The sequence below is a fragment of the Rhinolophus sinicus genome, linkage group LG05, assembly GCF_036562045.2.
Source record: "Rhinolophus sinicus isolate RSC01 linkage group LG05, ASM3656204v1, whole genome shotgun sequence".
NCBI classification, from domain to species: domain Eukaryota; kingdom Metazoa; phylum Chordata; class Mammalia; order Chiroptera; family Rhinolophidae; genus Rhinolophus; species Rhinolophus sinicus.
Window position 1 is genome coordinate 163,952,545 of NC_133755.1, and position 23,168 is coordinate 163,975,712.

The window sequence follows — 23,168 nt, forward strand, 5'->3', positions numbered from 1 at the left end:
GCCATTCTGCTTTCTGTCTTCTTTGAATTTAACTACTCTAGGTACCTCATTTAAATGGAATCATACAGCATTCATCCTTTTGTGGCTGGCCTATTTCACGTAACATAATATTTTGAAGGTTCATCCATATTATATAGCATGTATCAGAATTTCCTCCCTTTAAAAGGCTGGATAATATTTCCATTTTAGATATATATGTCTCTCTCTCTCTCTCTCTCTCTCTCTCTCTAGATATATCTTCTATGTTTGGACACTTTGATTGCTTCCACCCTTTGACTGTTGTGAATAATACTGCTGTGAACATGGGGGCCCAGATATCTATCTGACTCCTTCCTTTCAATTTTTTTGGGCATATACCTAGACATAAAGGAGAATTTTAAAGATGAGATGCAATTACAGTGTAAAGAGGTTTGCTAAATAGTAAGCATAGCATTTTATGATGGGACAAATATAGTAACTCTTAAGTAAATGGGTAACACAATTCCTCATGAGGTTATAGTTGATTTCCTAGACTGCCTGCCGTTCTTATCATGACTAATGCTGCTCTATTTCTTTGTGAAAACCTTAGCATTTTACAATTTTCCCATATTCAAATCATGTGATTTTCCATTTATTCTAAACACAGTTTCACATGTTTATTCTTATGTTAATATAGACAGGGCCTACACCCATCTGTGCCTTCTGGGATCTGAACAAAAATGGTAAGTTTTAAAATATGGACTGTCTGAATAACAACTGAATTTTAAACATTGGTGGACACTCCCGTTTCCTTTCATTTCACCCCAGACCAGAGTGAGTCACAATATGAGTGATGGCAACTGAGGTGCAAGTTTTAGTTTGGGAAATGAATTCTAGTTTCTATAACTTTTTATTCATTGCAAGGGGAAATAGGCAGTCTTGACTTTTTTTTTTAATCAAACCTCTGTGATGTCAGTTATTTATAAAATAGAGTATGCGTTTTTAGTGCCATTTTAGACTAATGTCAATGTACCCTTGATCTCGTTCTTCTACAACGCTTCTGAGGATGTTATTTGACATGCATAAGGCATATAATTAAAAACCCAGCTTGCAGACTTCAGATTATGGGAGGAAACACTAAAGGAATGTAAATATAGGAATGGTTATAATGGGTATGTATTACTTGAAAGAATATATGTGCCTTCAATATGACATTTGACAATAAAGAGAGAAAGGCAAAATTAAGAGGTTAATCTCTAGGTGTAAGGTGTGGAAATCTAAAGTTTGGTCACCTTCCCTTGGGTTCCCCAGTAGGATCGTGGCCTATTGGTTTGATCGTGGCTGAATCAAACCAATGCTAGTGCAGGATGCTTCTTGGTAGAGATGTAGTCTAAAGATTTCCAAACCTCTTTTTTTAATATTCTTTATCATAGCTGGAAAGTTTTTGTTGTTGTTGTTGTTTGGTTTTTAGTTACTCCATTTAGAGAAGATCCTGATTTACTAGATGCATAGTTTAAAATGATATTATTACCTTGCTGTCTTAAAATATTCTTCAAATCTATGAGTTGCTTATATCCACACCATACCATAAAAGTCAGAACAGATGTATTAAAGGCATTTATCATAAGCTGTTGCCATTCATGACTGCTGTGTACATAAGACCTTCTCTGTTCTCGTGTCTTCACAAAAACAGACTGACCCAAGAAAAAGCATGTGTTGATCTCCAGAGATTTCCTTAGTATGTAACATATTTGAAAAAGGATGTTCTTTTTATAGAAGTCTATTTTATAATATATTAAATATTACGCTTGAATCAAACTTTTGCAGAACCCCTGAGGCACTTCAGTGGAGCACAGTTGAAAACCACTGACTAGATAATCTCTGTCTACCCACCTAGCACTAACATTCTGTGATTCCAGGAATCTAAAGTATTCTAACTATTGGCAGTGTTAAAAATAGTGTCCATTTTACAGATAAACTGTGAGGTAGAAGAGATTGAGGCATATTTCTTTGAAGAAGATATTATCCATTATAGAGAAAGAACTGACCTGCTGTTATTTTCATACTGTTTGTTGACTTCCTCCTGCAGAAGGTTCTGGATTTTGGAATACATCAGGATGTACTGCATACACAGATTCAGGTGCAAGCGAGACGGTTTGCCTGTGTGACCACCTCACACACTTTGGAGTTCTGATGGTAGGGGCGGATTTCTAAGCTCATTTTGAAATGATATAATTTTGGAAGGCATACTTTTATGTGTATGTGTGAGTTAGCCTTTTTAGCTTATGTGTTTGGGGAATTATTTCCAGATAATTTTTATCTGTACCCTGAATCTTGATTTTTAATGAAGAATATAATTAGAGATCATATATTAAAAATGTGCAAAAGTAATTATAAGAAATAACCCTACTGTTTTTCATAGCATTAACAGCAATGATAAATAATCCTGAAAAAAAGAAAATCACCATGAGACCATTGAATTAAGAGAGAAATAGGGAGTCAGAGACAACGAGGGAGTGGGGGAGAGAGAAAGGTTAAAGAGGAAGACAATGTTGGGTTTACTAACATGGAAGGGAACTGTAAAAAGTTTGATCAAAAATGTTCTTTCTTATAAATTTTATCACTCAATGTGTTTGAATGTTACTTTGTACTAGGTGCTATGCTAGGTGAGCCAGCTGTGACCTAAAATGACTGCCATTCTCGTCTTGGAGATCACAGCCTCATAGGACAGACTAGTTACAGAGATAATATGGAGTTTTCAGGCCTGCAAGAGAGACAGCATTTCTCTCACTATTAGGCCTTCATATCATCCTTTCCTTCTTTTCTTCCTTCTTTCCCATGGCCCTGTTTTTATCCCATTAGCCAGCCTATCCCACGGTTTTAAATTAAATTGCATCGAAATTTTTTTTCATCCCACCAGATTTTCTAGAGCTGCCCTACCTCCCATGACTTGTTTGAATTTATCCACAGACTCATACTTTTACCTTATATCTAATACACTTGTGTTTTTTAGACACTTTTCTGGTGCCCAATACACCCTTCAGATCATAGCAGAGCCATTGTTTCTGTATAGTTTCCATAAAAGGATCAAGCCATATTTGTTTTTTAGTTGGAGATGAGATTAATGTGTGCTGAGGCAATAAAACTCTTCGAATTCCAATTACAGACATCAGGTTATGTTTATTCCCTCCCTTAAATCTTACACCCACTTCCTGTGGGACTGGGAGGAAGCAGTGAGAACTGTGGGATGTAGTGTTTGGCTCATGAATCTACTTGGCCTATGTAAATGGCCATTGTCCTATGGCAACTCTGCAAGTTGTAATTTTCCTGACAATCCAGTACAAAATGCTCAGAGGGATAAGAACAAGTCATTTAAAAATGTGACAATCATAGAAAATAACTTTTTAACTTTCTCAAAGTATAAATATTTTTTCTCTACCGCTAAAGCATGAAAATTAACAGTTAAACTGTAGCGTTTTCCCTAAGTGATTCAAAGAAAAATTCCTGTTTTCCTCCATGCTCTCTTTTTTTCAGAAAACACTTATTTTCCATGATAACTCACTCAGATATCCAAGCTTTAGCTTAGTTGATTTAACTATTTCAGTTGTGTTCGTGTGCATGTGTGTTTGTGTGTGTGTTTTTAAGCATGACTGTGTGTGTTGTAAGACTTATATTAGATAAATAGATAACAGCAACACAATTCACTATCAGAGATGATTATGAATCATCTTTATACCACCTTCATAAATCAAACTTTATAACCAAAGTTTGACTTCCCACTTCTTTGAATGGTCAGTTTCTTCAGATGTTGTTTAAATTTCATCATGAGTTTACAATTACATATTGCTTTTTCTGTTGCCATCTGATTAAATAGTTCTACACTTATATGGATATTTTCATTTTTTTTATTGCTATCCTTCTATTTTTCACGTTGGCTGCTTTTGTGGGATTATAAACTACTGGATGAAAATATTTTCCAGAATTTATCCTTTCTGGGGATGAGCCCACATCCTTTCAGCTTTTCCAGACCACCAAGACTTTGTTAAGAGTTTCTTGATTTACAAACTCTTTATTCACTTGTATAAGATAATCCCAGAGTCTGCATTGCCCCATGTCACCATATGAGAAGTTTAAAATTTCTGCCTCAGACCCATAACCATATCTTCTAATATACAGATATCTCTGCTACATTTCTTTGTAGTAAAACTGATTTTTATACTTATTAGTACATTTTCATATTGGTTAGTTCAGAAGAATAAATATTTTTGTATTCTTCATTCTCTAAAAGGACAAAACAGCATGAAATTGTGTATGAATGTGTATTACTGAACAGTATTTTATTTAATTTCCATTTTACATTGTGGCTTTCAAGTTTAAATTGTGGTTTTCAAGTCAACTGTCTGGCCTAGATAGGAGAATATCTTTTTCAAGCGGTAATGACAAGTCCCTTGGAGATTTCCTCAAGACCATTTTTCTGGCTTAATGAAATCTTAGAGTAACCAAATATGTAAACCAGAAATCTTAGAGTAACCATCTTAGAGTAACCAAAATGCCATTTGAGGTGATTTATCTGTAAGTCAAGTAGTACTGACTTGAATCCTATCCCATGTGCTATGGGAGTCCCATGTCCTCAGTGTTTTGAGGGGTTCCAAGGAGAGGATAGGGAAGGTTCTCTCTAACCCTGAGCCCGTGCACCTGCTGAATTTTATCACTTGGTGCATTTCTTGGTGTCATAGAGGTACTGTCCCTGCTCCTTACTGCATCAGACAGACCTGGAGCTAAGTCCTATTTCATTTCACACAAATATAAACACTACTTATTTTGTGTGAGTAGCAAATTTTATTGACATTTTGGTGAAAAATTAATGAAAATAGAATGAAAACTTATAAAACAGACATTTTCAAAAATAATTTAAGACCTAAAAGTTTAAACTAGACATTGTTTTTGGACTATGTCCCTTTCCCAAGAAGCCTCCATTTTAGAAGGTATGTATAATGAAAGTGTCTATCTCCTTCAACCAGGATTAAGTGATTGTTCTTAACTCATGATTTGTCCCAATACCAATTCCTCATTCAAGGAAAAAAATTTTTTCTACCAGGCCTAGACTTTGCAAGTCCGCCTTAACACTAAGAAGTTAATACTTCTTATTAATATATGCTAGAAAGTGTTTATTTCTTGCGATTCTACAATCGCAACCTCTAATCCTTTGAATGGTGCACTTTCAGGTTTACAGGGATCAGAAAACTATGACTGAAAAACTCTTAGTGAGTTCTCATTTATGAAAAAAGGTACCCCACCTCATACATACCATGCTTTGGAATGACCACAGTTTGGAACCTCAGTACCAATCTCCGAGCCTAATAACCCCAGTGCCAGCACCAGCCTCTGGCTGTCTGCTGGCTGAACCCGGCCCTACCAGGCAAAGAACCCAGGTCCCATGAGCACCACCACGGCCTCCATTTGTACTTGCGCCCCTGGCCCTGCATATATTAGGAATGGGCTCGGTAATTTATTATGCAAGGCAACAACATCCCTCTCATTTCTATTGGGGAACTCAGTGGTTTTGCTCTTCAAATTATACTTTTGTGTAAAGAGCTTAGGTCACAAGGTAATGGATGAAAAACAGTATGTAACTCTCTCAGTATTACTACATGTTTGTTTCATAGAGTGATCCACAAGAGTATTAAAAAAAATGGAAATTTCAGTACTTATTTTACACTGTTGTTTTTAGCACCTAAAATTGAGCTGAGATTCTCAGTGCTAGCAGTGGACTGCTAATAAGACACAACAGCATTCTCATGAAAAGATTCTTATAGCTGCTTCCCATGTTTTGTGTAGGACCTTTCAGGAAGCGCTTCACAGATGAACTCAAAAAACACTAAAATTCTCACCTTCATCACCTATGTTGGGTGTGGACTATCTGCTATTTTTTCAGCAGCAACTCTCCTGACATATGTTGCTTTTGAGTAAGTATTTCCTATCTGCCAAACCCAGTGCTAACTGTTCTAAAATGTGAATAAGAAAATTGCTTCAGCTTTTAAAAAAACTTTTATGCACTTCGTGAATCACGTAGGGTGGTTCAGTTTTAATGTTTAAATTTCTCGTAAGATATATATCATGTCACACGAATTTTCTAGGTATAGAATCTTAATTTATAATCACTATATTTCTATTGAGAAAATGCATTTAAACCTGTTAGAGATGATTAACGTGTAAGTAAATAAAAATTATAAAAATTGTATTAAGTGGTTTTTACATGGAAAAAGTAGAAAAAGGATACTTCAGAAAATTTTAGGGAGATTGTTTTTTAACAAAAATAACATTTTTATAACTAGAATTTTCCTGGATTAAAAAAAAAAGCTATTGAAACCAATTGGAAATTTTGCAAACAACTGGAGACTGTTTTGAAATAAAATGAATATTTAAAAAAAGTCTTTATAATTTGCCAAATACAAGTATCTTTAGCCCTCCTCCTCGAAATCATGGCATAAAGGTGGTGTTCCCTAACCTACTGCAGAGCTGTGTAGGATATGAATTTACTGCCTGTGCTTAAAAAATTTGTTTACTATATTAGTTCTCATATATCTTGCTTTTTCCCTTTTGCAGAAAACTGCGAAGGGATTATCCCTCCAAAATCTTGATGAACCTGAGTACAGCCCTGCTGTTCCTGAATCTCCTCTTTCTCTTGGATGGCTGGATCACCTCATTTCATGTGAACGGACTCTGCACTGCCATTGCAGCCTTGCTGCATTTCTTCCTTCTTGCAACCTTTACCTGGATGGGGCTAGAAGCAATTCACATGTACATTGCTCTGGTTAAAGTATTTAACACTTACATCCGCCGATATATACTGAAATTCTGCATCCTTGGCTGGGGTAAGCCTCCTAAAAGTTTTTTTGTTGTTTTCACTGTCGTGGAAATTGCGAAGTTTTCATAGGAAAATGCTATTTCAAAAGAAGAGCACTGCTAAAAGAAACTTCACATTTGTAAATGATGTGGGTTTGATATCCATATCTTAAGGAAGGGGCTTCCTCAGAACAGTATTTTTCAACACTGTTCAACAGTCCTCACTAAATTCAGGAGTAAAGGAAAAAGCCGTGGCTCCTGAGTCACCACAAACTTATTTCCTGAGCCCAGAGCCAGCCCACCCAAGTCTGAAGAAGCAGCTGGCAAACCGTGGTGCATTTCCATTATGTTTCACAATATAGAGGCCAGCTCAGACTCCTTGCTATCCTCACCCCCAGACACATGCCCATGTCTTGGAAACCAGAGAGAGAATGTTATTTTTCTGTGTGCAACCAGAATACTGACAGAATTCTTACCTTGAACTTCTTAATATGATTCCTCAGCCAGACATGGATGGTTGTATTAGCCTATTTGGAATATTCTCGATGAGTTTCTTTCTTTACCTGGTTTTCGTATTGAACCAGGCACTTTAGAACTTTCTCACAAGTCTCTTTTTCAGATGGAAATATAGAAGTATGAGACATTTCCAAGGTGTTTACCATTTTAGGAGGCATCTTTCAGGGAATTAGGGTGGTGTAGCCTTCCCCACTGAAATATATATGGAATTACTTTATTTATTTATTGGCGCTTGAGAGGAAAAGGAAGACGATAGAGACTTTATGGCCACATTGTTTATCCCCCCCACTTTTTCTAAAGATGTTTCTTTATATAGAAAGGGGCAAAACCAGCTGCAATTCCCTTACTGCCTGGATTCTAGCAGTCTAACAGGCATCATTCATGAAACCACATTGGCCAATGCTGGATTCAACATAAAACAGGTTCTGGTTCTCTAGCGGGTACCAGGAAGTAAACAGAATATTTAAATATCTGCCAATAAGTATAGATTTTGATTGTTGCCAACTAGAGTTGGATGTTCCACACCAAAGACGGGATTTTATTGATGTTTTTAAACAAGTTGTAAGAAATTTGATTTCTTAGAAATCAAATTCTTAGAAATTGGATTCTGTGATATGAAGTGTTTTCTTTCTTTTCCTTTTTCTTTGCCGTTATCAGTCTTGTAAAGCAGTTCCAGATATTTCAGAAAAATTGTTTTTGTCCTGATCTTTTTATAACAGGGTTGCCTGCCTTGGTCGTGGCAGTTGTTCTAGCGAGCAGAAATCAAAATGATGTCTATGGGAAAGAAAGTTATGGAAAAGAACAAGGTGATGAATTGTAAGTAATAAAAACTTGTTGGGAATTTATTTGTGATGAGTGTATATCCTTTGTTTCCTAAAGTTTAGTATAAGTTGCCATGCCAATAGTGTGCCTCTCATTTTAGAATTTTGAAATGCCTTTGCCAAGGTCTTTGCCACACCACAGATTAATTCAGTTGAATGTCCTGAGATGCTTTTCTATATTAGCATTGTGTTCTGTCATCTGGGGGAATGCAGAAGAAGTTTAAGATACTGTCTTCTAGGCTCAGAAGACCCATTCTATTTGAGGAGATTCCATAATACTCCCACCTTCTTAAACCCACATACATCTTCAAGAGAGTTAAATAGCAGTATCAGACAGTGAATGATTCAATGCCAATATGAGTGTTACATGGAAATGGAGAGAATAGAGACATCAGTAAGTTCTTCAATAACTTGGAAAATTCCCTTCAGATTGTGAGATCATTGAGGCTAAGATTTTTATATTGTTCATTTTTGGTAGACAGTTTTCTCATATTTTATTTAGCATGGAGTAGGCACTCAGTGAATATTTATTGATTGAATTAATTACTGAATGACTAAAGAGCTTACTTTTGATTGTAATGCCACATGTCTGTTCACATTTCATGAATGGATAACATTTTTATATCCAATCAGTATCCAACCCTGTCCCATTCTCTCATGACCTCCCCTCTTCTATATTTCCAAAGTAGCATTCAAAACACCTCACAAGAACCAGTGGAAAATAAAGAATCCAGGTCAGGAATTTCAGGGTCCTAAGGGGTCATCCATGTGTAAAGAAATAGTAGCTTCAGGGATATGCTGTATCATTTGCGGGATCTTTATGATAAGATATATTAAAAGCAAGATTAAGTGCATAAGTTCTAAGTAAAGGAATTTTAAAAGTATATTAGTCAACTCTTACAGAACTCTGAGGTACCTTTAAGAAATTGCTATGCCATCAACTGCCATTTATTGAATGTTTACTATGTGCCAGGAATCATGTTAGGTTCTGGGATTCAAAAATATTCAGGATAGCTTTTGCCTTTGGGGTAGTCATGTTTCAGTGTGGAAGATACAACCCTGAATGATGACCATTTACAGTAGAATTTTAAGATGAATTTACTTGCCTTAAATAATTCATCCAATTTCTTGAGGTACCTAAGAACTGCCGTAGTATTATATGGACACCGGGACATCTGCAAATTGTAGTATTTGTTAACTTTACTCATAGAACACTTTGCACGTCGTCAGTTTTTAAATTACTTTCATCTATCTTCTATGTATCATTTTGAATATAAAGTATATCCTTCCTTATCTCATAAGGATGTTGTAATTAATATAAGCCTTTTAATTGTGCATGAAAAGTGATACTATAAGACTATCACAGTTTTACAATAAAGTCTGGCCTCAACTAGGCCAGTTATATTAATAGGAGTTATTTTGTCTGCAGTACTGGAATCCACAATTATGTGTGTCTTAAGTAAGAGTTTATTCTTCTCATGTGACAAGGAACATGAAAGTAGGCAACAACTGGCATTGATTTTATGGCTGAAACTGTCAGGGCCAGCATTTCTGCAGCTCTCTTGGCCTGTCTCTCATGTAAATAAGATGACTGCTGCAGCTCCAGAGCCTGCTTTCATATTTGAAGCAGAAAGAACAAAGACGAGCCTTGCCAGTTGAATCTAGGAAGAATAGCTCTCCAAAAAATTCCCTAGCAGACTTTGCTTCTAGATCGTTTTGTAGAACAGTGTCCACGTGACCGCCCCATAAATGCAAGAGAGATTGAGAATATGAATACTTGAATTCCCCATTCTCTGAAGTGCAGACACATAAGAGAAAAGGGGGTTCAACATGGTTTTGGGTGAGTCAACCGAGAGAGTCTTCATGCCAAGTCAGAATTCACGTAGCCACTTGGTTTCTTCTTAACTGGTCACTTAAAGAACTAGACATTAAGATGATAGCTATCAAAACAAACAGACAAAAGCTTTGAAAATATCAAAAAGGAAACTGAGTCCCCAAACAATGAAGTGACTCTCTACAGGCATTTGAGACAGGCCTAGCTGTGTAACCTCAGAAGCCTGAACTAAGCCAGGGAGACATATTAGGTAAAAAAGGACATGGTAATAAATTTATTTTTCTTTCTCATTCTTCTTTAAGCTGTTGGATTAAGGATCCAGTTGTGTTCTATGTGACCTGTGCTGGGTATTTTGGAGTCATGTTTTTCCTGAACGTCGCCATGTTTGTCGTGGTAATGGTGCAGATCTGTGGGCGGAACGGCAAGAGGACCAGCCGGACCCTGCGTGAAGAGGTGTTAAGGAACCTGCGCAGTGTGGTCAGCCTGACGTTTCTGCTGGGCATGACATGGGGTTTCGCTTTCTTTGCCTGGGGAGCCTTATATGTCCCTTTCATGTACTTCTTCTCCATCTTCAATTCGTTACAAGGTAAGATAAAAGGCGCCTGAACAACTTCCGCTTTCTAATTTCATCGTATTTGCCAACCTCTTCCCTGTTGGACATATGCCATGCAAGTTTCTGTATCACTGTTACCAGGGCTGAGCATAGTTGCAGGCACAGGGTGGGTACACATGAAAAATGTCTTGAAAGGAGAGATGAGGTCGAATGTCAGTTCCTTTGTTTCCAGTGATGTGTCCCAAGTACCTTGGACAGTGCCTGGAAGATAGTAGGTGCTCAAGAGACATGTGTTGTTGCCTGAGTGAATGTGGGCAGGGAGGTGCCCAATGGGAAGTTTAAAGGATGCACAGACAACTTTCTACTATTTAAAGTTTTGCTGAGTGTTGGTCTCCTCAGAGGGGAACCTCTCCCAGTGTGGTGTACCATTCTTGGAAGGTAGAATTTTTAGACTCTATGCAGGGACAGAGCAATTCACCCTGATGCCCTGGCTCCTTTGATTTCAAAATAACCAATACTCTAGTTCAGAAATGTTCATTTTTTTCATGATATACGGCAGTTAGTTCAACAGTTGAACAAACATTTGCCGACAGTGTGCTTTGTACAAAAATACAAGGCTTCCTTCAGGGAGCTTCCTGTCATGCTTCTGATTTCATAATACACCCCCCAATGCACTCTCTGATGAATGTAACTTTAAGCTTAAGTGAATATAAATTATTATTACTTTTTTAATTAAATGACATTCTTCGAGACATTGGATATACCCTGTTTTGATAAACTCTGGAACGTTCAGAAGCACCATGGGGTCCACACTCCAAAAGGAATGAGGTGACAGAGTTTGGAATCATTTTGAGTAGGACAGTACTACTGGCTTACCTGAAGTTACAGGTCATGCCCCTGTAGGTGCATGGCGAAGGAAGAGCTGACTAAAGCTGAACAAATCTGCACTCGGCTGCAAAGTGTGCTGGAAATAGGCTTGTGCTACTCACTAATGAGATGCCTAGACAGGTGCTTCCTACAGGTGCGTTCTGATGAAAGTCTGTATATTTACCTGCGGGAAAGTGTTTACCACTTTGTATTGTATGGATCTGCTTTGCTTTTCCTCCTAAGCTTCCCACTAGCTCACGTGTGCCTAAAAAAAAAAAAAAAAAGAAAAAAGAAAATGTCACATAGTTGGTGCTCAATAATTGTTTGTTAAAGGATTAAATGGATTTCTAGATGGAGAACAAGAGGGGCTTTGGGGATGGCCTCAATCCAACCCTGAGACTCCTCTGGCATAAATCCACATGAATTAGTTCAGCAAATTTTATTCAGGTTCGCTCTCCCATAACAGAGTAAATATGTGGGCTCATTATCTTTAGTAAATACAATAATAAGCCTCCAGTGCAGCTTCAAAAATTGCAAACTGAAGAGGTAGCATATGAATACATCTTCACTGAGATCTAGCCTTTGTAAAGTGAGTTTTCTTCTATTTAATCTCTTCTGTAATATGCAGCTTAAATGTGCTTGCATAAATACTGACAAAAATGTCCATTAACATGAGAAATTCCATGGTTTTATATTTCAGGATTGTACATGAAAGGAGCATTAGTATGCCAGCCCAACCTTGTTTTTGCTTTTAAAATTTCCTGGCAGTTTCAGTAACCTTCAACAGCTATAGTTGTCTGTTCAGCTCTGTTTCCATTAATGAGAAATGGGATGTTTTATTTTTCCCAGCATAGGTCTCCTGTCAGGAGGGAAAAATGTTGTAAACCATCATCAAGTTATATTCTCCATAAATCACTGACTTTAAGACTGAATTTATATTATACAAATTCAAAACAGATTTCTGCACATCCAGTGATATTAAAAACACCTCCTAAAAAGGAAATTTAAATTAAAAGGCAGTGATACAGAGCGTATGAGTCTTTTAACAATTGCGTATTAGCCAGGCTTATACAAAAACTTCTCAGGATGCTGTGGAAAGTCATTTAATGGTTTTTATTTTCTGAACCTTCCAAGAGAGGTTGTTTGTTGTTAATATATGTCTTATTAAAAGAAACATGTAGAATTTAGACAGTTTAAAGAAACAATTCAGTGACTGCAAAATGAAGTCAGGTGGTACTTAGACCAACTTCATTATGTCTATTTCTTTACCTTCTTATATTTTTCATTCCAGCAAAAAAAAAAAAAAAAAAAAAAAAAGAACGTGATCCCTGTGCCTCAGGGAGCTTATATTCTAGTAGGAGAAACTGACGTTAATCAATTATGTTACCATATAAAAGTACCTGGTGGTATTGAGATCAAATGATGGAAGACATGACATCTAAGCTGAAATCTGAAGGATCAGTAGGAATTAACTAGGTGAAAGGTGGGAGTGGAAGTGAGGGGAAGTCTGTTTCAAATAGAGGGCACTTCAAGAGCAAATAATTTGTTTTATAGTAAGTCCTGACTTGATGTGGCCAGTAGGTTCTGTGACTGTAAGCAAAATGATGTATAAGGAACCTAGTTTTACCATAGGCTAATTGATATAAACAAGAGGTAAGTTCCTATGGCACCTCATCAACATTGTAAGGAAACATTTGAGGATCTGCTGTATTGGTGATTATAGGATATACTCAGGGAATTAAAAGAAAGCTTATATAACTTAAGAACCAAGAAAGAGCAAGAGTGAAGAGTGGTGTGGCACAAAGGGGTATCAGGGCTAGGCGAGAAGGCACTGTGTTTTGATCTTTATGAGAGCAATGGGAAGTCTGAAACGTTTCAAACCTATGAAATGGCATGATCAGATATGTATCTTGTAAAGATGAAGCTGGATATAATGTAAAGAATGGATTTGAGCAGCCCAATTGTGTCTCTAGGGAGAACAGATAGGAGGCTATTGCAATGGTCCGGGTGAGATAAGGTGTTTCAGTATTTTAGACTATGGTGGGGACGAGGAAGCTGGAGAGATGTGAGCAGGAGTCAAGAGACGTTTAGAAAGTATGCTACTGCAAAACACTCATCATTGGTTTGGTCGTTCATCTAGTGATTTGGGTAGGAGGTCTTCTTGTTAAGGTAATATTATAGTTAATTGAAGCTTATCATTATAAGACTTAGTAATGGCCAAAGATTTAGAATGTCCTACAACATTCTGAAAACTAAAACTATGCTAAACAGACTTTAATCTTGTCAGATTTAGCTTAGAGTAGAGCATCTGAAAATCACCAGGGTCTTCATTATGAATGCCACAAATTATGAATTTATTATGAATGCCTGTAGTATTACAGAGGTGGGATATGCATGATGGACAGGTGTTCAAGCTGAGTCTACAGTGATGTCGAGGCATGTATATCACAGGAGTGGCTTTTGCTAGTGGATTTCTTTTCACTTTTGTATATGTCTTTAGAAATTTTGTTAAAACATGTTTAAAATTCTTAGAAATAAATGTATATATTTCCAAATGTATGTATGTGTTTGTATACAAATATATACATACATGTGTGATTAGATGGGTACTCACATCAGTTTAATATATATTAAAACTTTACATATGCTTTCTTTTTCTATTTTTACTTTATATGCTTTATATTTTTATTTATTTTAATGTTTCTATTTTTATTCTATATGTGTTTTTATTTTTAAGTACATTTATAACTATATTTAATGGCCAAAAATCCTGTTAATTGGATATCAGAAAATTATTATAATCTGTGTGGCTATAATTAAAATTTTACCTGCTTGAATAAGCAAATGAAATTATGAATTGAATCAAGACTGAAACCACGTATATTATTTTCTAATTTTCCACAGTGTATTACTTTGTTCATTTTGCCTACTTCACTTGCTACAGATTAATCATTTCATTGATTTTTTTTCTCTAAGATGAAAAGATAAATATATCTTCTCTTAACATGGTGGAATTTCATATCTGCCTGCTTTTCCTATCTTTGCTGCTCTCCCAGGATGAAACTGGTAGATCATTGTGTTAGAAATTTTAATCTTTTCTGAAGAATGCAACTGGAGAAAATTGTACAGCCATACATATTGCTATTCAAAAGAGAACAGATGTTTGACAAAAGTACATCATAATTCACATGCCTGAGAACATTAGCCTTCACTTCAAGAAATATAATGTAATTCATCCTAAAGAAATAAAAGGCCACCCCTGGTTGCTGAGAAGCTCTTGGCCGGGGTCCTCATGGCATCTGTATGCCTCGGTGATATAATACCAGTGTCCTGGGAGGATTGAATCACTGTTCCGAGGTGCAGCACGTGCTCATAGCTGCTTGTTATACAAGTCGTGAACAGTATCTCAAATTGAATTTTTTTTCGTTAACAACAGTATTTGACACTCTCAATTAAATTAGGCTTCTTGAATGTATAGGGAAGTTTAACTCTCCTGACCAGCTCATCATGTTCTAAAGCCTAGCCCCGTACCAAGAGCTTGGTCTTCAACTTTCCTTTTCCAGGCATGTGAAACAATATTAATTGACAGTCTCAGGCATAATCAGCCCATCTTCTGCGCACACATGCAACAGCATAATAAGATGCAGCACGTGGCTCTGCAAATAGAAATCACAGACACAGAAGGGCCTGATCAGTCTACTCAGATATAATGTTTGCTATTAATGGATTTGCTAACATGAAGATACCCAGAGCAATAGGAGGGCATTGTGATTTACCCAGGGCATTGTGATTTACAAATTTTACAAAGCACTTTCACGTAACGTCTGTGAGCTGATGTAATTCTTGCAGCAAGTCTGGAAGGTAGGTATCCAAGAAAGAGGATATTTTCTCCATTTTATAAATGAAGAAACAGGCTCAGAAGAGTTCATGACTTTCCCAAGATCAGTTTGAATCTGACAATGGAATATTTACAATGTAGGATGCATGAAAATAGAAAGGCACATTCATTATTAGGAGTCAGAGCCTAAGCCGAAAAGTAAAACAAAGCACTGCTCTTCCAATTGGTGATTTCAGAGTTTCTAGGAAGTGACTATTTGCTGTCATAAAAAAGAACTGTTAGTAAATATATGTTTAATGATTAAATGAGAATTTAATCTCTTACCCTTATTCAGCAAAAATCATTAAGAGAAATGTATTTATTATTTTAATCCTATTGGTAAACTAAGAAAATTAAATCAAATTATGGGTTAGAAGCCTCCTGACATGTGGGCTAGAAGCCTATGGCATGTGAAGCTGTGCCATAATCACACGTACACACACAGTGACTTGGCGCCAAGGTAACGAACCACCTTTATACCCCTAACATCTGAAACGACTTTGTGTTGGCCGAGACATGACACACTGCAAGGAAATAAATTACTCATCTTTTGGCATGGGATTTTGTGCCACAGAAAAATCATTTTCTAAATGGCGCCTTGGTAGTGTGAAAGTAGGTAGGATTCTAGAGATTCCCAAAGAGCTTCCTAAACCTTAAAGATCCCCAGTCCAGCAGCCAGCTGGTTATGCCTATGTGACAACCACATATGAGCTGTTTGAAGATTGGCACTCAGGCTTGCTAGGAAGCTCAGAGGTGATCTAGGCTTTTTTGTCAAAACGCAGTTATCTAGAACATGTGGTCTCCTTTGCCCAAACAGCTGGTTTGGTTAAATTCTTGACTGATTTTCTCATCAAAACTCCAGAACCACTTATATCCATGGGCCTCATAAAGATACCATTCACTCATCATTACTACCAATTCTGATTCCATCCCACATACCTGAAGTTATCTATTTCTGCAATCTTCCCTTTAGTTGTGTTTCTTGATCTTTCTTATATAGAGTAAGAAAAAGTCAACTTAGGCCATTTGTCAGAATTGGTTGATGACAATCCTGCTGAAAGTGTCAGTGGCTTTTCGTTGGTAAAGAACTCATTAGGAGATGAAGACCCAAGGTTTTGTTTTGCTTTTTTTTTCCTTCTCTGGACTTCTTGAAATGACCTTTTAGAACAGTAAAAGAATGACAATATGTGATGCTGCAAATCTTGCTGAGGTAGATCTCTTCATTTTCATATGCAACGGAAATTGTTTCTGGCAATTTTTTTAAAAACTTTTGATAATCAGGCTAAAGATCTGAGCACATCTCTTTGGGAACTCATTTTACATCTGTCCCAGAAAGCCACATATCTTTGCCAAAATCAATGAAAGGGAATGAATGCTATGTGGGCGCCAGATTGCTAGCTAAAGTATTGAGGCTAAGATGATCTTGTGTCTTTTTTTGTTTTGTTTTGTTTTTTAAACAAATAAATAGTTAAATAGCTCTTATAAAGACCAAGATGAAACATAAGTCCATACAATCTACTGTATGGACTTGTGACTATAACTGCTGATACTTACAAGTAGGCTTTTTTCCCCTAAACATGCTCATTGAATGTATTCTGCAATCGGTGAAATGACAAGATATTAAAAACCAGACTCGCTACTTGATGAAATTTTTCAGAATATTTCTTACCCCAGGTGTAGAGCACTCTTTAGCTGTGCCTTTCCCATATTTGTTCATCTAGCCTTGGCCTGTGCTGTGCGTCTTCTCTAGGAGGATTTGAGAAAGTGGGTTCATTACGTTTTCCTCCCTAACAGTACTCATAGTCAGTCCTGCTTTCCCACATACTAGCAATACCCTTCCTCCATCACAATTGAAAATGCCATTTATTTTAAATGAGAAAATTGCAAAATTTACTGAGAATTAAGACATCTTGAATTCATATATACATATATATATATATATATATATATATATATACACACACACATATATATACACATATATATATATGTATATATATAGTTTGTTTTTTGTTTGTTTGTTTTTAAGTGAGCAGATAACCTCTGGTGAGTGAAAGATGGAGTAAAGGAAGGCAGGGGAAAGGGTGGAATAAGCAGAGAAGGACTGGTTAGGAATCTTTCCATTTAAAGTAGGTTTAAGTTTTTGTCTTTTCCGCTTGTTCTAGCATGGAATATGGGTCCCTAAAGGTAAAATAAAGAATACAGGCAGTTATCAAGTTTGAAGAAACCGTTGCTAAGGAACTTGGCCTTAGAGGCATCAGCTGGTGGTTTTTCAGGCTATGATTCACCCAAAAAGGACCGTTATGAACTCTGTTTTGGGAGCTTATATAAAGGTTTCATAAAACTAGTGCTAGCCTGTCAAGATGAAGTAGAGGCTTGAACTCTGAATTCAATCTTTTGAGCCATTTTAGCTTCCAACTTTTATGGGCAATGTTCCCTACTCCCTGGTCAGTTAAATAAAGCTGTGACACACTATGAAGAGTAAAGGCCTCCAGTCACTGCTAAGAAAGCTAGAAGAGTGTGTTTTTCCAGGTGGTATGAAAAGCCTCTCTGAGGTGCCGTGCAGGTGATATGAAGATTGTCAAAGGGAAAACAGAGATGGGGATGAGACATCAAACAGAATCCCTTAGATGTCAACGTAGAACTTTTACGGTTTTAGTTCTGCTTCTGGCACCCAAGTCTGTAAGTAGATGGAAAAAAAAAAAAAAAACCCTCAAAATTGAACACGGAATAACCCTCTGTTTTCCTACTTTGGCCTCCAAGTGCCCTTGGCTCTCCTACTCTAATTTCTACTCCTCCTTCCTGAAAGGGAATTTTTTTTTTCCATACTGAGTACATGTGCCCTTCCAGATGGATACCTACCACATTTCTCATGGCTGAACTCTACAGGGGATGTTTTGTCCTGAAAATATTTTGGTATGGTAATTGCTGTGAGACTAACTTAAATTTATGTGAAAAAGGGCTAGTTACTACAAATAGTAAAATAACCTATCAGGAGAATCCTATTCCGATTTAAAATGGAAACGTATCTCATGACAAAAGAATCTGCATACTACCTTGGAATTTAAAAACATATTCATTCCTAAGAATTCTAATTTCTCATGCCTATTACATCTAATTTTGTCCCATTGAATCACAGTTCAAAGTGGGGATGGAGCATTTAAAATGACTTCTCTTCTGTCACATAATTTTAGAGGAGATGTATCAGATTTTGAATCTAATTTATATCCCAGCGTCTCAAACTTGTTGGATGTCTGTATATTTACAGGCAAATGTAGTTACCTTAAAAATAGGCAATGTTATCTTATGCTCTGTCATTATGATTTATAGCAGCACTGCACAATCTTAAAAATTGTCTTATGAAGTCCATTTTATCTTAACTTCCTCCTCTGTGACTGTGGTCAGTATCCGATCCTTAAGGCAATTCACTTTTTAGCGTCGCAGCAAGTCTGAAAAAGCAGATCTGAAAGCTAGTTCTCTGAGTATTAAGGGAAGCAACGTCTAACACATTTCACTTTCTGCCCTCAACTAAAACTCATTTGCTCTATGTGAGGCCCTCTACTGCGTAACGCCTAGATTAATGCCTGGGAATGAAAGTTCTCAACTGAAGTTTATAATTTCTTCCAGCTCTAATAGTGATTTTGTTTAATAGTTAAGAACACGTTGTTACCTATATTTTTAGCTGTGTGGCAAAAATACTTCCAAGAACAACTTCTGCAAATTCTGTTCCTGCTGAACAAATGGAGTCAACCTGAGGCAAAGTGGGCTCCATCCTCTCAACCACAGCTTCCTTCATCTGTAACCTATGTCAGCCTTGTCTCAGGCTTCCATGCCCACTGCTCTCTGAAACTGCCATCATCTCCTACAGACTTTAAAGGATCTGTTAACCAATTCAAATTATTCATACACTTCGGTGATTCACGCTGCCTGTGATACAAAGCTTGTTTACCTATTAAAGAGATTATCAGTGTTACCCAACTAGTGAGGGAATTGTAGGTGGGGGAAGGCTTTGAAAAGCAATCAGATTTAGAAGGTGAAGAAGAGGTCCTCCTTCATTCTCTCTGCTGCCTGTAAAGGTGAGTCAGCCTGCAGGTCTTGGTTCTGAAGGATTTCGAATGTGGAAGAAAACCTTTCTCTTCCTCTGAGACTTGCCATGCAGGCCAGTTTGGAAGCAGGTATCCTCTCTCCAGCTCTTCCTCCTGAACCCAGCTTCTTCCCTCTCCATCCACACCACAGGCACTTTCAGGAGGGTGTAGTGTGTGTGTGTGTGTGTGTGTGTGTGTGTGTGTGTGTGTGTTGAATGATTGAAATTTGATTCATATTTATTAACTCTTTCTTTTAAAATTAGAACCTCCCTACCCTATCTGATATCCTTTCAGATAAATAATGAGGTTACTAGGATGTATTTCCTTCAGTAATTACTTTATTACTAATGAAATATTAATAAAATATTATAAAAATAAAAGTATTTTAGTTTTATATTAATAAAAATATACAAATGATATAGTAATAATAATAAAATTACTAGATGACTGATGACTAATGTTACTTTACTTAGGTCATCTAATGCCTTATTTGTACCTCTCGGAGATAATGTTTTTTTAATTTACCAGGAATTTTTTAATAGGCTAGTTGTGCGTTTGAGATCAGTGACCAAAATTTAGTCGTTTTCATGGTGACATTTCTTTGCAAGTCAAAGTATGTAATCATTTTCAGCCAGTACTTTTGGTAGGAGTTTGTAGAGCACCTACTAAGTGTCAGATATTCACTGATGACCAAACAAGAAGCCAGACCTTGAGGAGTAGAAGCAGCCATGGCCATCCCTGTGATCAGGCCCACCCTGGATTCCAGTACACTCCCTTTCTAATAATTCAAAATAATATAATTTACTGTAGAATAAAATTTAGGGCCATTTGAAGTTAAGATATTGAAAAAAACATATAAGTATAACCTAGACATCTTTTTCAAATTTATACACACCAAAAGAACGTACTTGCAATACTTTTTCCAATTTTTCCAGTTGTGAACATTATAATGTAGTTTTCTGAAGGATACTCTACATTCAAAAAGAACAGATAAGTCTTAATGTCTATTAAACATACTGTAACAATTTTTACTTTTATGTTTTCCCACGCTAGCCCCTTTGCCCCATGAAAGCAATAATCGTCTACCTGGTTCACCTTTGAACTTCCAACTCCTAAAACACAGTACCTCTAGCTCAGCAGTGCTTAGTAATTACTGAATGAAATATCCTTCTCGGAATCTTCCCTTACCTCCCTACCCAAAGCTTTCTTTAGGTTCAGTTCAAGCCCTACATCCTCTAAAAGACCCTCCCTTATGCAGATATAGCGCTTAATATGGTATATTACTAAAGCAGTACCTTGGCAACTAATTTGCATGCTTTTCAGAAACTTTGCCTTGAAGGTATTTTCGTGATAGTTTATTGCCCCTTAATTTGTGTTCTACTCACTCCTGTTTTTAAGCCGCCATCCCCAAACACATTTAACACATTCCTTTGTGCATGTAAGTGTTCAATTAACTCATGTAGAATAGGTGAGTGATTAATCATGGTTACCATTCATTCATTCATCAGACATTCTTGGAGTTCGTGCTTAGTTCCTGACATTGTTCTGGGAATGGCCAGTACACTAGTAGAGAGACAAACATTCCTATGCTTTTGAAGCTTATACTAGCAAGCAGCAATCAATCAAATGGATGAATAAATGAGGGATACAAGAATATCAGGTACTGATCAGTACCATGGCAAAAATAAGTATGTGCAAGGGTGTGACTAGAGGCTAAAACATTAAAAACAAATATTTCATGATTGTCTCTTTGAGGAGTTAACAATTGGTCTGAGACCTGAATGGACAGGTAGGAATCTGTTATGGAAAGATCTGAAGGAAGAGCCTTCGAAGCGATATTGGGTGGTTTGAGGGGAGTGATGAAGAGGACTTCTATTTAGAACATCAGGGGTTTGAGATGTTGCTAAATGGAGACACAGCCAAGTGAAGATGTCCTGGAAGCAGTATGGGTTGGAGTCCTGGTGGTGGTGTGGAGAGAAGGGAATGGGGCAAATATAAAAGCTTATGGTACTTGTATAACGTGACTGGACGAGATTAGAACCTACTGGAACTGCGTAGTCATAGAAAAGATGGAAACCCATGACTGAATCACAGACTCAACAGCATTTAAAAGTAATGACAAGGATGCAGCTAAGGAGACCGGAAAGCAAATTAGGGGCAAAGCTAGCAGAAAATGGCGTCAAGAATGTATTTGAAGAAGGAGGGAGTGTTCAATCGTGTTGACTGCTGTTGAGAGGGCTGGTAAAACGGGATGAAGACTGAGCAATGGGAGACACTGTGACCTTTACAAGAGTAGCTGTGGTGGCATTGTGGACGTGGATAGTAGCCTTTTTAGAATGGGTTAAGAAGAGAAGAAATGAGAAACAGTAGAGACAGCAAAAGTTAACCATTTCAAGAAATTTTATTGGGAAAGGGAATAAAGAAATTGAAGCTGGAAAAGATTGGGAGTTAAAGGAGGGACTTTTTGTTTGTTTTTAAAAGAGAGTTAGTAGAATATGCTTGTTAGTAATGGAAATAACCAAGTATTGAGGGAGAAATTGATGAGATAGCAAAGAGAGGTTAAAACGCAGAAGTAAATTCATTGAAAAGTTAAAAGGGGTTGGCTTCCAAAGCTCGGGTGATACAAGTTTAGTTTTTGATAGGTGCAGGGAGTGACTATAAATATGAAGACTGTTTCACAAAACAGAGGTATTTCTGCATTCAAATGTTGAGAAACTAAAGCAGGCCAAGTAGAGCTACATGAATTTGCTCTTTTGGGGCCATTTTTGATCTGAAAAAAGACCACTTTTCAAGGGCCCAAGCTTATAATACTATGCATACATAAAAGAGCCTAGAATACACAGATTGAAGTAGATGATGAGCTCATGGATGTTTTCAGTTTTTTATTTTCTCTAAATTTTGTGAAAATTTTCACAATGTTATTAAAACACATATAAAGGAAATATTAAGTGCCTTTGAAGTTGAATATTGCCTATTTCAGCTTAGTCTTTAGGCTAAGTCATAATGAGTGCTGAACAGAACAGGCAAAGATAGAACCATGTCCATATAATTGTTCTGGTTTTACCTGAGCCTCTGAGTTCTGTTCTAGGGGTTTAAAACATCTACTACATACTTAGATCCTTTATGATCTTTGTTTCTTAGTGACTCAGATTAAAAAACAAAAAAATGAATCCTTGTGTTTTATAAGATTTGTCTATAAAAATGTGTCTGTTGGGTTAAATGTTTATATTTTCTTTCGTCCCAGGCTTATTTATATTTATCTTCCACTGTGCTATGAAGGAGAATGTGCAGAAGCAGTGGAGGCGACATCTCTGCTGTGGTAGATTCCGGTTAGCAGACAACTCAGGTAAAGGGGCATGTGGGGAATTGGTTTTTACATCTAGGAGTAGTGGTGGCGAACATTTGTTGTTTGGTCTTCCATTGTCAGAGCAACCCAGACCCAGTGGTAGCAAGTTATAAAGGTGGGGTATGTGAGGATGCTTACTTGGAGTCTTAGAATATTCAGACTGCAAGAGATCTGACGACTGTGGGCCAGACCCATCTGTGCTGCAAAGGAGAAGTATCAAGTCCAAACAGGTTAAGTGAGCTGCCTGAGTTTTTATGGTTAATTTAACAAGTCAGATATCCAGAGTCTCCACTATACAATACCCACCTTTCCACGTTTTTGAGGTCCTCAATTACGTTATTAGACAAAGAGATTTTTTTGCAATACTATAAAAATATACCTGAACAAAAGTATTACTTTTCTTATGTTTTTAACCATCAGTGGTTACTTCTCACCCTTAGGATATTAAAGTAAGATTTTAAACAA

At 36.9% G+C, this 23,168-nt stretch overlaps 1 protein-coding gene across 7 annotated transcripts in view; it reads left to right on the forward strand.

The window, feature by feature from the left end:
- The window catches only part of ADGRG6 (adhesion G protein-coupled receptor G6), a 134,131-nt gene that overhangs the window by 103,104 nt on the left and 7,859 nt on the right, over nucleotides 1–23,168 (forward strand). For all 7 annotated transcript variants that reach the window (XM_019756637.2, XM_019756631.2, XM_019756635.2 and 4 more), the window contains 7 exons: nucleotides 656–701; nucleotides 2,048–2,154; nucleotides 5,797–5,924; nucleotides 6,565–6,833; nucleotides 8,040–8,136; nucleotides 10,278–10,561; nucleotides 22,602–22,703. In XM_019756637.2, coding sequence (XP_019612196.2) covers nucleotides 656–701; nucleotides 2,048–2,154; nucleotides 5,797–5,924; nucleotides 6,565–6,833; nucleotides 8,040–8,136; nucleotides 10,278–10,561; nucleotides 22,602–22,703 — 1,033 coding nt within the window. The remainder of the gene's footprint in view (nucleotides 1–655; nucleotides 702–2,047; nucleotides 2,155–5,796; nucleotides 5,925–6,564; nucleotides 6,834–8,039; nucleotides 8,137–10,277; nucleotides 10,562–22,601; nucleotides 22,704–23,168) is intronic.